General features: G+C 44.6%; 2 protein-coding genes across 5 annotated transcripts in view; one reads left to right on the forward strand and one right to left on the reverse strand.

Moving 5' to 3' along the window:
* The window catches only part of kifc3 (kinesin family member C3), a 57,803-nt gene extending 54,610 nt beyond the window's left edge, over positions 1–3,193 (forward strand). For all 3 annotated transcript variants that reach the window (XM_042420204.1, XM_042420187.1, XM_042420195.1), the window contains one exon: positions 818–3,193. In XM_042420204.1, coding sequence (XP_042276138.1) covers positions 818–826 — 9 coding nt within the window. In that variant the 3' untranslated portion in view covers positions 827–3,193. The remainder of the gene's footprint in view (positions 1–817) is intronic.
* A 5,303-nt stretch (positions 3,194–8,496) lies between these two features.
* Positions 8,497–16,094, reverse strand: LOC121903604 (chymotrypsin A). 2 transcript variants are annotated; one of them, XM_042420791.1, is made up of 8 exons: positions 11,104–16,094; positions 10,726–10,921; positions 10,174–10,277; positions 10,006–10,085; positions 9,496–9,574; positions 9,235–9,415; positions 8,874–9,007; positions 8,497–8,719 (listed from the first exon to the last, which is right to left on the reverse strand). In XM_042420791.1, exons 2-8 carry the CDS (start codon positions 10,775–10,777, stop codon positions 8,558–8,560), a joined length of 792 nt encoding a protein of 263 aa, XP_042276725.1. In that variant the 5' UTR covers positions 10,778–10,921; positions 11,104–16,094; the 3' UTR covers positions 8,497–8,557. The 2 variants fall into 2 exon arrangements, with proteins under 2 accessions (XP_042276725.1, XP_042276717.1); XM_042420783.1 differs by having other exon boundaries at positions 10,726–16,094.
* Between the last annotated feature and the right edge of the window lie 1,445 nt (positions 16,095–17,539).

The raw sequence follows: 17,539 nt of genomic DNA on the forward strand, positions 1-17,539 counted from the left end.
GGCTCATTAAACTGCAGGTAACCAGGAGGGAATGTAATAACTAGCCAGAGGTTGATGTGAGAATAAAAGAACCAGATGTTTTCTGATACATTTGTTCATCTTTGTCCTGATCATTCAACCAGGAGAGTTTCATGTTGATCCAAACTGTAGAAGTGTTGTTTGCAGTAGTAAACCCTTTTATACTTCCAGTTATTACAAGAGAAATTAAATTAAGTGTTTCATTTTACACACTAAAAATCACTTGGTCAAGAGATTAGATTATAGATTATAGATCATACCAAGCTCTAGTTTGGGTAAATAACCCAACAGTAATATAAAAAAAACACTAAAACTGGATCAAATTTGAACCCAGTGATTTTTAGTGTGTTTCGTGTTTGCATGTTAACATTTGCTAACGTACAGAGTCGCACTACACTACAAAGAACAGCTGAGGCTGATGTGAATGTCATTAGTTTGGCAGGTATCGGAGAGATTAAAATTTTGACCAGATGATGGCGCTAGAAAAGTTCTCACAGACCAGGAACGTCTGAATCAAATGACGTTCGTCCATCTAACAGTAGAGACATTTTACTTATAACCACAGATGTGAACCTGCTGGTGGCGCTAGAGGAAAAGTCAGCGGGTCACCAGGATTCATTCCTCTGGGAAACACGAATGTCTGTATGAGATGTCACAGCAATCCATGTCATAGTTGTTGAGATATTTCAGGCAAGATGTTAGTGTGTCTACAAATAGTTTTCACATTTATTGTTAGCAGTGTGGACATGGTTTAATGGGTCACATGACTGCTGAGTGATGGTCTGGTTTTTTTCTGCAGGACGACTGAAGCTGACGGCCTGAGCAACCCGGAGACGATGCTGTTTGAATGTCCGGGTCTGAGCGCAGGGCGTCGGCCAACACCCTGAGGCTCCCCCCCCACCTCCCCTCCCCCCGCCGCCGCTGGGACTCCACCTCGCCTCGCTGGATTTATTATCCTCCTCAGCCGCCTAGTAGCAAAGACTGATGGGAACTTCACGGGGCAGAAAAACCTAATCTCCAGACTCTGATCTGTCATCTATCAGCAGAGAACATGGCCAAATATATTGATTTCTGTGTCTTCTTGCTGTGCTGACTGATTCTACAACCTGACAGGACTCCAGTGACTCTGAGAAACCACTGAAGCCCCTCGAAGTTCTCGAGCTCTTCCCATCTGAACTGAACTGAAATCCTTGCTAACATCTCCTACCCCCCCCCCCGAAAATCAGTATATGCTTTCCAATCACAGTATTTCTTTTATTGTTTCTTTGTAAAGTTGCACTTTAAACTTCTAGATTATTTTCTAACCCACAATCCAAGATGTGGTTGATTATAATATATGCATAATATGGTTTATATATTTATGTTTGACATGCTTTAATCTTTTTTTTTTTGTTAAATTTTGACTTTTTTCTTTTTGGTGGAGGATGCGGACATCGGGGGAAAATTAAGATTAATTTGAGTTCTCAGTTTTTCCCCGTGTGTCCTCAGTCCTCTGTCTTAGTTTTCTTGCGGAGGCTGTCTTCACGTCCTCAAAGTCCTCCTTTATCCAATCAGGGTACTCCACTGATACCGAGCTGTCCAATAGGACATGAGCAATATGCGGCAATCTTCTCATGTGTACATGATTATTGTTTTTTTTGATGCTCTTCTGTTCCTGTGGATGTTTGTTTTTCATGCAGAGCGGACGAAGCTTCGTCTTCCTTCAGCTCGTTGAAGTTGAACAAAAAAGATGCTCAAACCTTCTTAACTTTCCTCGACTGTTTATCTCGATGTGCTCCTGCAGTCCTCACGTCACCTCTGTATTAAAAAAAAAATCTAGGAAACCACAGGTGACCTTTAACCTCAGACAGAGCAGATGGTCCTGTAGCTGTTGACCCGGTGCTGAGCTGGAGGTGACGCAGGACGAGTAAACTGTGTGTTGTAGTTGTAGTTAGCAGGAATGATTAGAAACACGATGAGCTGCTGTGTGTTGTTGATCTGAAGATCAACTTGTCTGCTTGCTTTGTCGCCACTGTAGATTTCTACAGTTTGGTTTTTTTGTATTCCCTTTTTAATAAACACTCCAAAACAAACACATAACTCTCTAGTCCATGTTGACGTACAGTGACATATTCAAAGGAATAGTTAGATACATTTTGGGAAATACTCTTATTCACTGAAATACAGAGCTGGATTCAGGATGTGGTTAGCCTAGCTTAGCATAAAGAGTGGAAACAGCTAGCCTGGCTCTGTCCAAAATTCAAAAATACACCAACAAATGTAATGACTACAGTGTGTGGTTTTAGGGGGCTTTACATGGAACTATTTCTTGTTGAACAACAGTTGGTGCAGCTTCCTGAAGTCTTGTCATCACAGTGAGGTTGACCAGTTTGGTACCATTGTGCCTGTACAGACACTAAACCCAAACATGTGCTCACCGACTGTTTCTGACAACCGAACTGCACTAGAGTTGGAAATGCTGCATAGAAGCGCTTGGCGGATGGATATGCTGTTATTCTGCATGTAACTGCCCCTTAAATTCATAAACTCAGGCTGGCTGTTTCCCCCCTGCGTCCAGTCTTTATGATAAGCTAATCAGCTTCAAGGAGGAAACATGGCAACTAAAGGTGGAGTTGCAAAGGTCGTCCAACTACATGTACTGAAAGGTTCACAGTTTTCAAGTGTCTTAAAACAATAAGGACATTGGTACTTTGTAGGACTTTTGTCATACATTTGAACCATGACTCTGTATCCCTCAAGGTCTTCTCTGTAGTGGTATCAGAAGGTTTTGGTTTTATTTGTTCAGGTTTAGAGATGTCTGTCTCTGAGATTTCTGCTTTCAACCTCAGTACAGAGGAGCTGAAATTCAACAGTAATATCTCTCCACTGAACGACTGGACTCTTTTTGTTGGAACTACTTCTATTTGAAGTCTTTTTAAGTTTTACCTTGAATGCATCATTTTTCCACATTGACCCCCATCACTTATGATCTTTTAATATCCAGTATGAACAGGAGGAATGATTACAGCGAGGAAAACCTCTTTCACTGTTCATACGGACACCTGACTGCTGTGAACTCGTCCTTTAAACTCTGTTCAGCTGCAGTTTCTCTCATGTCCACTAGATGCTGCTGCAAGAAAACTCTGTACTGAAGTAAATGAGAAAAGCCCCAATAAACTCAGCTGTCACCTCTTGATATATGATTTCAGTTCTTTAAGGTGTCCCACTACACTTTGTTCCACACAGACTAAAGTTACAGTCTGTGTGAAACAAGGTGTAGTGTTTGTATATGCAGATAGATGCTGTATTTCCACGAACCTCTAAAAACTTTATAGATTCCACTATAAGATGAGTGAGGTTACCTCCTTTAATTAAAGACGAGTCAAATCCTTCCAGCTTTAAGTCAAAAGCAAAATGTTTTTTATGATGTGATGTTCAGATCCTTAAAGTACCAAAAAGTTGCAGTACTGCAATATATAAATACTTCAAAATGTAGTTACATTATTATTACTGATGCATAAATGTGTGTGCAGCGTTTTACTGCTGTATCAGGTGTTTTGAGTTAAAAATCTGAAGCTAAATGTAGTGGAGTAGAAGCCACAGTATACACACCTACCAAGACATTACTGGTGTGAAAATATTTACAATCAAAAAATGTTATTCTGTCCATAGTAGACGCTCATATCAGGCAATGATGAAGATCCTGTGTTGGATGAGGTAGGAGAACAACAGTTGATGCTTTTATTAGTTCTGAGTGTTTAAATCTTCATCAGCAGCCAGCTGGGTGGAGACTCTTATGACACCTGTAGAGGCCATCAGATACCAAATATAAGTATAAACACATATATGATACAGAAAGGTACAGGCGGCTCACTGTATCTCACACATATGCCCACTTACACACAAACAGATAAATAAGTGAGGACGTGTGAATGCTTCCTGTTGGCGACACCATTTAATTTACATGATTCTATACAAAAAGGACCATATATACTGTGTTGAACATAAGATAATTTAAGACCTGAAGGAGGACAACTACATGTTCTGTTGGGGTTTTCAACAGCTGCCGTCACCACGACAACCACGACCCGTTTCCCCTGAAAGTCACCAGATGACACAGTCACAGGTTAAACCAAAACACCAGCCAGCATGCTAACCTCAGCTAGCTGCTTTAACTTCCCGCTCCGGCATCACGCAACGACAAAAACTCTGAATAACAGTTACTGCTGGGAAGCAGTTTGTAACACTGACAGACAGGATTTTACAACTCTGATACAGTACACCTACTGTCTCCACATAATATCCTCATTCTTACATGAAACGTCATAACAGTTTCCAGAGAACAGCCGGACCTCTTAAATACTGGTGTTGGGACTGGTAGGAGTGCGCTTGGTTATTAGCAATAATTCATAATCATGAATTATGAAATTAAGATATTAATATTAATTAATAATTCAAGCACCAACTGTTGAACCTTACTGGTAGGGCACAACTGTCCAATCTGTGAGGGGCACGGTTGGTTATTAGCAATAATTAATAATTATCAGCTATAAAATGATCAATTATAAAAATTCATAGAATTATCAACATGAATGAACAAATACGGGGAACCACCCAGAACCCGGGACCAATAACCAAAACAAGGTGGTCTCATAAAAGAGTTCATCTAGAATGTTAATATCTGAGAGATAAACATTCAAGGGTGAACAAAGAAGGTTGAATTCGAGCTCTGACTCCTTCAATCAGCCACTTTTCACAATATGTTACACACAATAATGACAGAAGAACTTCTCCTTAAAGATATAACAGTATTTATTAAACTTAGCAAGATTAACAAAGTTAATAAATGCTCTGATCAATAAACAACTATTCTAAAATCTAATGCTACCTAAGCAAACACAAACAGCTATATACGGTGTTGAACACATGCAGGTGAATGCGAGAACCGAATGGCGGACGTGACGGCGGTGTCTTGGTTAGACAATACCCAATGCTCAACCAATTCTGTGTAAAACACACGTGTCTGATGGCAGATAAACTTGTCCTCGGCGGCGTTGCAGAGAAAACAGCAGTCGACTCAGTTGAAGAAGAGCGGGGCAGAGAAGTTGTCGGTGTCTTCTTGAAGAAAATCTGTTTCTTCCTCCTGCAGGCGGTGAGAGCGCTGGTTGCAGCAGCGATCTCTCTTGGATCCAGGGATGATGTTCCAGCGAACACGGCGAAGTCTCGTCTCGTCCGGCGAGGGGAGAGTCTTCCAGTCGGTGGGGGAAAACATGTGCACAGGGTTTACCCCCTTTAGTGAAGCCAGCTCACGGAGGGACAGAACTTCCCCCGAGCTCAGTTCAAAATGGAAGGCATGTTTCTCTGTGTGCCTTCAGGTTTTATGTCACTGCTGTGTCATCATGATGCTCCTCTGTGCAGGAGCATCTCTGCCAATGACAGACTGTTTGTTGAGACCGTTTCTGGTTTAGCACCTAGGTGTGAACTTGAACAGTGCATGTTGGGATATGGAGTCCGTTTGGACTCCCTTTGTCTGTCCTGGCGCCCTTTCCTGTTATCAGGCTCTGTGACTTGCATGCAGGCCTGCCTTTGTCTCATGCACTGGAGCATGAGGCCCAACACTGGGAAGAATGTGTTTTTGGAAAGCAGCCTAACTTTGCAAAGATATGAAAGGTGTTTTCACCAGTGCTGCGTGACTGGTACCGCCACCTTCTGCTTTGTGGCGATGATAAAAGCAGAACTGGTCTTAGTCCAGTACAACTGCAGCCACTTCAACATCTGTGTGTCAGACAGAAGGACCTGCTGCACCAGGTGAGTTTCATTATGATAAAGGTTGGTACATGATGGAATGATAGATCTGTTCTAAGACTGGCAGAGCATTCCACATCACAACAAACGGTAAGGGATACCTAAATACGAACTCATAAGTTTTATTCAGGGTCATTTTAATATGGTATGTACCAAGTTTTGTGAGGATTAGATAGAATATGTGCCAACAGAAGTATTTACCAAAAAATCCTTTTGCAGTCTTTAATGGTTCATTTTTAGGACATTTACGGACAGGGAGGTGCAATTTGGCACAGTTTTTTTTAAGAAACAGAAAAAAAGATTCCACTCTTTCCTAATGTTACAGTGTGTGAAACAAGGTGTAGTGGTGCTTATATGCAGGTTGACGCTGTATTTCCACCTCTAGGCAGAAGGATTTACTATGAACCTGTCTAAAAACTTTATAGATTCCACTATAAGATGAGTGAGGTTACCTCCTTTAATTAAAGACGAGTCAAATCCTTCCAGCTTTAAGTTAAAAGCAAAATGTTTTTTATGATGTGATGTTCAGAAAAAACTTTTTTTAATATGTTACTTAAAGTTCAAATTTGGATCCAGTTTCACACCAAGATATGTAAAATCAGTAACAATGTCAATCCTTTCACCTCTGATTTGCGGATTGTGCGGGGGATAGATAGAAGGCCAAGATTTGATGAGAGGTTGTGAGGTGGAATGGGGAACAAGGAGCTCAGAAATGTAGCTGGGGGCAAGGTCATGGAGTGCTTTATATGTAATCAACAGGATCTTGTAGTTTATTCTGAATTGTACCGGAAGCCAATGGAGGGATGCAAGAACAGGGGTAATGTGGGATCTACAGCTAGTTCTGGTAAGAAGTCTAGCTGCTGTATTTTGGATTAACTGTAGACGTTTTAGAGAAGACTGACTGAGGCAGGTGTAAAGGGAGTTACAGTAGTCTAACCGAGAGAAAATGAATGTGTGGATTAATTGCTCAAGAACAGTAGGAGGCAATATAGGTCTTATTTTCGCAATATTTCTTAACTGAAGAAAACAGGACTGGACAAGCTTATTAACATGATGGTCAAATGTCATATACTGGTGGAAGATGATACTGAGATTCTTAGCAGTGGATTTAATGTTCGGGTGAAGTGGGCCAATAAACTGAGTAGCAGCATTGACAAAGATTTCAGGACCAATTAAAAGAACTTCAGTTTTTTCAGGGTCTAGATGGAGAACATTTCGGGTCATCCACTCTTTGGTAGCAGCTAAACAATCATGGAGGGAGGACAGTTGGTTCAAGTAATTGGGTTTGGCAGAGAAATACATCTGAGTATCATCGGCATAACAGTGATATGACATTTCATGAAAGCGGCTGAACAACTGACCCAGAGGGAGGATGTACAATGAAAACAGGATTGGCCCAAGGACAAAACCCTGAGGAACGCCGCACTGGAGGGAAGCTTAGGAGGAGGATACATGATTATTAACACAGACATTAAAAAATCTATTTGTTAAATAAGAATGAAACCAGTTTAAAGCTGTACCAGAAAGGCCCACCCAGTTATGCAGTCGACGAAGTAGGATGGTATGGTCGATGGTATCAAATGCAGCAGTTAAGTCAGGTAGAATGAGAATGGAGTATTCACCTTTGTCAGCGTGCATGAAGATGTCATTTGTTACTCTTAATAGTGCTGTCTCAGTACTGTGTTTGTGACAAAAGCCGGATTGAAATTTATCAAAGATACTATGATCCTCAACCAGGTTCAGGAGTTGGCAATTTTTTCGAGGATTTTAGATGGAAAAGGAAGTTTGGAGATCGGTCTATTATTCTTTAATTGGGCTGGATTGAGAGATTTTTTTAAGGAGAGGCTGGACACTGGCGGTTTTAAAATAATCAGGTACGGTGCCAGAAGAGAGAGAATAATTAATAATGGAGAGTAGACAACAAGCGTTGGTCGTGTGTTTTTAAACCAGCCAGGCTAATATTGTGCTAAGCTAAACTAGCTGTTTGCCCCTGCCCCCAGTCTACACTAAGCTAATGTTGTGGGAAATCTTCAAATGGGCCAATAAATCTTCATCGTCACTTCTTCGTTACCCACAATTGAGTATTAAATTCAAAACTAATAAGAGAGAGTGACTCAAAAAATACATTGGAAGCTGGTAGAGTTCAATGTTAATAGGTTTACTGTGCATAATGAGCAATACAGAGCAAACCGAGGCCTTCATCCTGGGATAAAGAACCTAACGTAAAATCATAAAACATGATATTTTATACCCTCTCCTATTGCGAAGCTTATTTTCTAGACTCCACTTCATTTTTTAAATTATGTTCGAAACCATCTGGTCATTATTTCTGAGTAATCTTGATGCTTTGATGATAGTACAAGTATGACTTATCTTAGAAATTACTGCCTCAGCATCTTTTGCCTTTTTCCTCACACTAAAAAAAGGCCTGGTGGCCTTCACACAGAAAACCAAAATGTTACACCACAAATTAGCCTTCTTGCTAACTCCCAGGGAACTGTCTCTTATTGGCATAATGTTATCGTTGCACGCTCACCGGCACATTCATTTGATCATGGGAAGGCTTTTTCCACCACGCTAAGCTAGCTGTTTGCCCCTGATTCCAGTCTTACGCTAAGCTAACCTTTCGGACTCCCAACAGCATCATGTAAAAACAGTTTTTTCAGTTTGATGTGAATAAATGAGAACGAGCGGTGTGTTTCAGATTCTGCGTGTTTTATTGATCTTCATGTTGAAAGTGAAACTGGTGTCTTGCTCAGTTGGCGGCGATGGTCTGGTCCACCCAGGCGCGCAGTTCAGTGACGCGGGCGTACACGCCGGGCATTGTGGGAGTGCAGGTGCCGCTTCCCCAGGACACGATACCGACCAGAGTCCAGGCGCCGGCCTTCTCACAGACCAGAGGACCACCAGAGTCGCCCTGAAAACAAACACACACAAATAAATAAACACACAAACAAACAAATGACAAGCATAGATAATCACTACATGTTAGCAAGTCCAGCTTGTTTAGATCATTTGTGTTGCTAACATGTTGTTCACAAGTCTGTCGGTAGTTAGCATGCAGCACCCACCATGCAGCTGGAGGCTCCGGCGGCTCCAGCGCAGATCATCAGGTCGCTGATCTTGTTGCCCCAGTAACGCTTGCACTGGTCATTGGTCAGCAGAGGGAGGGAGGCCTGCTGCAGCAGGGCGGGGGTGTCAGGAGCTGCAACACATCAACACAACAACACATCACACTGATGTCTACCTGCTGCATACTGCCCCCGGTGGTCAAAGCACGCCATGTTTCCTGTGTCAGCGCTCCCCATAGAGGTCTGAGAAGCTGCACAGGTGAGCTCTCAGCAGGTATAAAGCAATAATAATAATAATAATAATAATAATAATAATAATAATAATAATAATAATAATAATAATAATAATAATAATAATAACCGTTGTAGCGCGTCAGGCCCCAGCCGCTGGTCACGCACTTCATGCCTCCGGGGAAGTTGTCTCCGGTCTCCGCCAAGCACACGGGGGAAACACGCATGTTCAACTGGGCGGGGCTGGCCAGCTTGATGAGCAGGATGTCGTTGTTGATGGTGAAGCCGTTGTAGCGGGGGTGCTTGAACACCTGACAGGAAATGACATTGTTAGCCGGTGAACACGCAGGAGCTCACGAGATGTGATGAAGTCCTGCTGCTTGTCGCTCACCTTGCCGACCTGCATCACCTGGACGTCCTCGGCGTTGGAGGAACGGTCGTGTTCTCCAAGGATCACACGGTGGGATGTCCTGCAGAAAAAGAGGTGAGTGAAACCGGCCATCAACAATAACAACAACAAACACCTGAGCGACAGGAGGCGGAGCCTAACGTCAGCTGATCATGAAGCAGGTTTAACTGTCTTCATTTAAACATCATTTATAAAGTATCAATATCAATGTATCAATAAGCTGCTTGTTCTCATCTAAAATCATAATTATTCAACAATTTCCATAAAAATGTTTGATCGAGTTCGAGCTCAGTTTGAGGACTTGTTGCTATGACAACAGTTTAAAATACATTTTAATCCAGTTTTGAAGAACTGAAAAAAAACAACAAAAAAACCCCAAATAATTTCTGTCGAATCATCAATAATTAAATCAAAATAACTCAGAACTCAAAACCTCCGGTACAGTGTGAAGATACAGGTGACAGGTGAGGGTTAAAGGTCGCTGGTATTTACCTGACATTGCAGTGAGCGGCGGTCACCACCCAGTTCTCGTTGATGAGGGAGCCTCCGCAGAAGTGGAAGCCGGTGTAATCCTGAAACAACCACATGTTTATGAACACAACCTGTGCGTGTGTGTGTGTGTGTGTGTGTGTGTGTGAGTGTGAGTGTGTCAGTGTGTACCTGCAGGGACACCTGCCAGGGCCAGGAGTGAGGCACCGCCTCCTCGCCGTTCACAATACGGGAGTAACCCGTGATGACGGGGGGGATGGCAGGAGTGCCGCAACCTGATGACATCATCATAATGACATCATAAAGACATCATGAACAACAACATGAGTGAGGAAATTTGTTCCTGATCTTTGGGAACAGATGACATGAAACACCTTAAGTCACAGTTTCAGTAAGAAACAATTGTTAATAAGATCAATACTTTTAAACTGATCAGCCAATAAACGCGTATCGATCTCAGACCGTGTCCAGTTTTCTTCAGTCACTTATAAAAATCATTTTATCTTCATAAAGTTTAAATGCATTAATGTAATGTATTTAATGTATTTTATTTATATTTTTCTTTATATTTTTCTTTTATTTTTATTGTTTGTCTTTTTGAAGGTTTCTTGTAACCGTGGTTACCAAATATTAAATCTATAAATAAATATCAAGTTAGTAAATTAAAAAAAGGTCTCAGCAGCTCAGTCTGTCCAGCATGCTTCACTCCCTCAGCTGTCTCACCGTAGGCGGCGCCGGCGAAGGCGAGGCAGGAGAGGATCCACAGGAAGGCCATGGCTCGAACATGAAAGCTCCGTCTGAGAGACGAGCTTTTATACCCACAGGGAGCGACGGGATTGGACAGGACAGGGATGTGGCAGGAAGGCGTGGTGTGTTATCAGAGGACGGTGAGAATTCGGACAGGTGGAGAGTTTTCCACCTGACGAAGCACAAACATGCTGAAACATGAAGTCTGGCTGCAAAAAGGACACACTGAATATTAATATCTGTAAATATATTGAACAGTTTGGTTCATAAATTCAGTCAGAAAACAGTAAAAGTCTTCAGTGTCTCCTTTTATCTGATCAACAGTTTATAAAGTTAGAAAACAAACTGACTGACCTGAAAAATCACTGAAACTTTCAACTGCTTTTATCAAAAAAGTTGCAGATGATTTAAAGAAACCCAGATCCCTTAGGATTTTATCAATACCAATACTGATACTGCTTATCGATACTTATCAATACTCTTATTGATACTACTCTTCATAATTTGGTGCAAAAATAAAGACATGACATGAAAAGATCTGAAAGATTCACCAGTTTTTTTCTTTTACTTTTTTGCAGAAATAAGTAACAAGTTAAATTGTTTCTGGTCAAAAAATGTCTGATGAGCCTTAATGCTGCTTCCTAATTACCACAGAACTATAATCCTTCAGCTTCGGGCTGTGCGATATGATGATATGTATCGTGTGACGAGAGAAAAATGTCCATTGTTTCATGTAATGTTCTATCATTTATTTTGTTGAGATGCAAATCACACTCTTTAAAAAGGCAATATTTTTCATCGTTTGGAAGCTGTCCATCTTTTACGTGGATTACATTGATAAATTATTCTTATTGACTTTTTACTTGTGAAGCTTTTATTTCATTTACAGTAACATAACGAGTTTAGTTATCAACTCTCCACCGCTGTCTGTCTCTCCTCTGCTGCGCTGCAGCCCTGCCAACGCAAAGAAAGAGCAGAGAATTTTATTTGTAATTTTTTTATATTTTATTGACTCTTGTTTTTAGCTTCTGGTACCCCCAAGTGCTGCCAATCAGATGCAAATCAGGCACCTGTGAGCATGCTTAACAACAACATTTCTGTCTTTTTTTTGAGTTCTCTTTGACCTAATGATAAATTATTATGTATTTGTATTAATTTTTTGTTAAGGGCTTGTAAAACATCTCTCAACTAGGTGACAATAAATGTCTAATGAGCCGGATGGAAAGATGGATTTGCCTTTAAAAAGGGTCTTTCAGTACCTGTAAGGACCTTAGACTGCAACTGTGAAGAAGACAACTGCATACAACTACTATCTGAACCAGTAGAACCATAGATTTTTTTTTTCTAATAGGCCTAACAGAATCACCTTGTTGGGCCTCCACATACAGTCAGACAAAGATGGGCCTACATGCAAACCCTGAGGCCTGGCCACGAGGCCTCACAAACTACTATACTACTACTAAAACTAAACTACAGTCACTACTGAGGTCCTGCTAGGACAGGGACAGGTTGCAGTGTTTTGAATAATCAACTGTGTAAGCCACAGGTTAACCTCTCACCTGTGCATTTAGCAACATTAGCAGTATCCACAACATTTATAGCCACTGTGTAAAGCGTGCTAAAATGAGCTGCCAGAACCCCCACGTGGCTGGAGCTGAAGCTCCACAGGGAATGGAGGATCCAGCCCTGCAGGATGTGGTCGCTTCCCTCATTCACCTCTCCATGAAGGAGAGGGACAATTTGGCGAGCTGTAGCCTCAGAGAGTGTGATGAGATGCTCAAGAAGCCAGTGACAGCAGCAGCGATGAGTCCGAGGTTGGCCAGGTAAGTACAGCTGCCAGCCCAACCCCCCAGGGAACTAAGAGCGCTACCGGGAGCGCCGACAAAGGCTCACCACCACCGCCCCCCACAGGAACTGGGAGCTCTATCTTGGCCGCTGACAAGCGTCCACCACTGTCGCTCCCCCCATTCGTGCAGGAGGCTAATGCACCGGCTGAAGCCAGTCTGCTGTGCATGCAGCTTCAAGCTGCACAGGCGAGGGAGCTTGCCCTGCACAGGAAACTTGAAGCTGCCCAGCTGCAGCAGCTGACTACTCCGGTTGACATAGGGGCACGCCCCAGGAGTCTAGTGACCCCTGGTGATGCAGCCTCCAACCTCCCCATTCTGGACGCATACCAAGCGTCCTCAATGGTCCACTCACGGAGCATGACCGCTCCACCATCTAGGGATGTGTTGCACTCTCAGTGCCCTTACCATCACACAGAGGAAGCATGAGCCTCCGCGTGAGTATTATAGGCGTCTGTGAGCCAACTACTTTCAAGGGCACAATGCTCCTGGCTTGGAAGAGGAGCAATCCTTCCGATCCCTCTTCCTCCACAACCTCTATGATAGCATCCGGTACGATGTTACCATGCACTGCCACACCGGTAAGTATACGATGCAGGAAATCAGGAGGTATACTCAGCTTGCATGGGAAATGTGTGTCCGCTCAACCAAAGGGCATGAGGCGGAAGCCAGAGTCCTGGAGATCCAAACCTCGGAGAATGACACCCTGATGCTAGAAGGTGACGAAGTGCCTCGTACCAAGGCAAACTTCAGAGCAGGACCACAGGGACGCCGACCACCTCACCAGCAGGGTGAAGCACAGAGCCGAGGAGGTGGTGGCCAAGCGCAAACCCAGGGCCACTTTAAGCCACGAAGGCAGGACTCTCACCAGGCGAAAGGGAGAGTCCATTTTGAGCAGAACACCAAGCATTGAATCAGTCAGGTAAAGCCCTGAACTTCACCAGGAAGGAGCATCTTAAGGAGGAAATGGAGGACAGTTTGAGGCACCTTGCAGCCTTCCAGGACCACCAGATCCCCCAAAGGATCCCGGTCAGGGTCCCTCGTCATCTTGACTAGGCCAAGTCCCCTCCCCCACCTCCACCAAGGTTTACTTTGTGGGCTGGGGAAGGGAAACAGAGAAGGCCAAGCCACTACCTCAAGCACTTCTGACCCTCAACACACCCCTTTCCTGACTTTCCTTAGTGACCTTGTCCGCAAGGGCAATGGTCGCCGCATCTACACCTCGGTGGTGGTAGGGTTTGCATCAACTCCCTGGCACTACTTGACACTGGTTCAGAAATCAGTCTTATGTGTTCTAGCATGTTCGCAGAGGTTGCCAGAGCGATGCTCTCACTTGGCAAATCGAGGCCTGTAATGTGAGTATAACTAGTTATACCCAGAACCGGTCTCCCATCACCCAACACACTTCGATCGACCTCACCTTCTGAGAAATGACTCTCGTGCACCCCATCTACATCTGTATCATCGATACAGAGCCGCTGCTCATAGGACAAGACCTGCTGGGCTGGCTGGCCCCCCTCATCGACCGTGGACTCATTTGGGCTCAGGTGGATACCCCAAAGCCACTTGGTTCAGGCAGCCACCCACCAGCTTCCGATGGACAAGTTCCCATCGTCCAGAAGTCCTCTGCTGATGATTATGCCTCTTCCAGAGCCCGAGTCTGGCTCTGAACCTTCCATGAACCGCCCTTGCCATTGTCTGACAGTCAGAGAAATCTGCCACCAGTCAGGACTTCTTTAACGACCTGTGTCAGCACAGCACACCTCTGTTCTTTGCACAGCAAAGCCACTGTGTCCATTCTGCAGGATCACCGCAGATGCTCCTTTCCTTAGGGCCATTGGAGTGTGTGCCCTCTCCGTCAAAATTGGGAGGAAACAAGTTGAACATTTCTTGAGTGTTGTCCCACAACTTCAACCCCCGCTCTTCGTGGGGGCAGATCTCCTTGTCAGGCTCGGTGCCAAGCTGGACACAGTGAACCAAGTCCTGTGGTCCCAGGCCAATGCTGAAGCACACCCCCTGACCGTCCAGCCTGCATACATGCTATCAGGCCAGACCATCCCCCAGGCATGCCAGGTTGCCAGCGAAGCTGATCTTGTGGTTCCTGCACGAAGAGCAGGCTTCCCCATCCGCCTTGTGATCCTCAAAGGACAGAAAATCCCTGGGTCACAAGCTTTCTTCCAGCCTTTGCCCCTCTTCTGGGAGCTCAACCTGACAGTCTGTGGTACACCGTTGCTCGCCTTGGACAACTGCTCTATGTAAATCCGCACCACAAAGGGGGGAAGACGACGCATAGTAGCTCCGTAGGGACCGATGCATGCCTCCGACCTCCCCACCGGCATGCACTAACACCTAACCCCTACTTCCCCTTTCTGACAAGTAATCAACACTTTGGTCTGTTCCAGGATGAAACTCCCTTGGATCCTTGGCATCTTCCTCAGCCTACGAGTTGCTGTGCCCACTGATGTGGTCAACCTTGGCCCTCCAACCAGTATTGTCCTGCAGGAGATACCTGGACTCCTAATCACCCAGTGCAGCATATACACCCAAAAGAATCTACATCCGACTAGATCCTTGGGATGTGTATTGCAAGCACATCTGCCTGCCTCCGCGCCTGACGGAGGGCAGATTAAGCAGAACCCAAACACATGACACAGTTGAGCACGCCAAACAAACGACCATCCACATTCTTGAACAGCTGCAGAAGTTCCTCGTCACAGAGAAAGACCTCAGTGGCCGGAAACAACCAAAGAGATTCCTTGGAGGCCTGTTCACAGCAGTCTCACCCATTGGATCACTGTTCTCAATTGGACTCTCGGCTGCCAACTCTGTCAGCATCAAAGCTCTTCAAAGGCACATGGGCGAACTCAGTGAGGAAATGCCAGAAATCCAGAGACTCCTCATCCAATGTGAACAGTTACAGGACTTGGGTAAAACCCTCCAGGGTACCATAGTAACAGTTAACCTCCATTCTGCCCTCATTAATAACATCTTGCATGCCTTATGGACACTGTCAGAAGTAGTCAGGGATGACTATGTATGTACGTGTAGTGAGGGATCTGATGCAGGTCCTCCTTAGGGAAATTAACTCCTCAGTCAGCAGCCTGACCGGTGGACAAATACCGACCCACATTGCTCCCATGAGTCTAGTCAAGCAAACCCTCAGATCCACAACAACTACTATGGTACAGTCATCACAAACCCACCTGCCATATAGTCTTGGTAGTGCAATCCCGGTTTACGTGAACCCACAGAACCTGGAAATAGGGTTTCTTCTCAATCTTCCCATAATAGAACGGCAGAATGTGTATCGGTTAAAGTCAGTGCTGAACGTTGGGTTTTGGCAGGACAACACTCACATCCACCTTAAGACACCACCAACACTCGCATACCATGATGATGACCCTTCGCTCTACCTTAGTCCCAACCTTAATTTGTGCACCAAAACTAAGGATGTTCACTGGGTTTGTCCAGGCAATCCCTTCATTTGGGATGTTAGCAATTACCTCTGTGGCCTAAGAGCCGAGTCTCCTAAACAAAAGTGTCAGGGCAGACTGTCTGTTAAAGACGAAGGTATGGACACCAAGGCAGAGCGAGCGGGTAATCCATGGCTTGTTAGCACACCTGCTAACAAAGCCCTTATGGCGTACAATCATCATGACACAACCACTAAATTGACCTCACCCAACCAGACGATGTTCTTGATGGTTCCTCAGGGAGCCACCATACACTTTGGTGACATTGTCCTCCATCTCAACCCTGACTAACACGACACGGAGATTGAGATTACGGACGCATTCAGAGGTCACAATTTAACCATTGACGACACCCTTCAGCAGCAGCTCCTGGCTGAAGGGACCAAATTAGTGAAGTTCTCAGTCTCAAACCGTCTGAACTCACTACGGCTTACTTTAGCCACAGGTCGTCACCCTCCCAGGAACATCATGTCAGTTGGGCTGCCCTTGGGCTCCTTAGTGGTTGGGCCATCACAGCAGTCATCGCACACATCATGTTCAAATACATTCGCAGGTTGCAGACCAGACTGGACACCCTCTTGGTGGTCCCACAGCGCTTCGTGCACCAGTCTGCGTCTGCCCCTTGTACCAACACCATTCCTTCGCAGGAGTAGGCCTAACGGCCTCTAACCCCCTCCTGCTTTTCTTCACCCCTATCTTAGACCTTTCCCTAGCAGCCAAGGATTGTTAGTCGTACCTGAATGTATTTTCCTTTCCTCTTTTGATGTGTAGCGTAGTTTAGAAACCATCTGCCCAGATGAAACCTCATTGCTTATCTGCCCAGACACTAAAACCTCAGCTTACTGAACTGTACAGACTGACTGTTCCTCAGGTATCATGGACTCTTTGTTTCAGGGATATGGACTGTGTAACCCACTGGTCATACCTCCTACATGGATTAGTTGGCCCTTGGGTTGCTCTGAAGACTGTGGCTAGCACCCCACTCCTCAGACTAAAGGGGGGGGATGTTAGGCGTCCACATACAGTCAGACAAAGATGGGCATACATGCAAACCCTGAGGCCTGGCCACGAGGCCGCCTCTGTTCCCTTGTCTCTTGCCTCTTCTGAAACAAAGGACTAGCACCTAAAGGCTGATCAAACTCCATTCCCCAGCATGCACCATTTTCGCACCTAGGTGTTAAACAGGAAATAGTTTCCACACAGTCTCTGATTGGCAGAGACGCATCAACATCATGGGGAGTCATGGCAACGGAGCAGTGACGTCACTCCCCCTTTTAAACACAAGCCGGGAACAAGTCTCACTCTCTTTCAGGTATTCTTGCTCAGGAGAAGGTTCGCCTTTTCGATCAACTGGATCACCAACGAAAGTGACTCATACACGTGTGCTATTCCCCTTTTTTTCTTTTGGAGCTTCTCCCCTCGCTGGACGAGATGAGATGAGACTTCGACCTGTGTTCTCCTGAACACCAGTAA

This window comes from Thunnus maccoyii, chromosome 1 (genome assembly GCF_910596095.1).
Source record: "Thunnus maccoyii chromosome 1, fThuMac1.1, whole genome shotgun sequence".
Classification (NCBI taxonomy): domain Eukaryota; kingdom Metazoa; phylum Chordata; class Actinopteri; order Scombriformes; family Scombridae; genus Thunnus; species Thunnus maccoyii.

Coding starts and splice junctions, on each gene's coding strand:
- LOC121903604 (XM_042420791.1), bottom strand. CDS start 10,777: ATGGCCTTCCTGTGGATCCTCTCCTGCCTCGCCTTCGCCGGCGCCGCC. Junction 9,416..9,495: donor AGGTGATGCAGGTCGGCAAG/GTGAGCGACAAG, acceptor ATTTCCTGTCAG/GTGTTCAAGCACCCCCGCTA. Junction 8,720..8,873: donor CCGGAGCCTCCAGCTGCATG/GTGGGTGCTGCA, acceptor GTTTGTTTTCAG/GGCGACTCTGGTGGTCCTCT.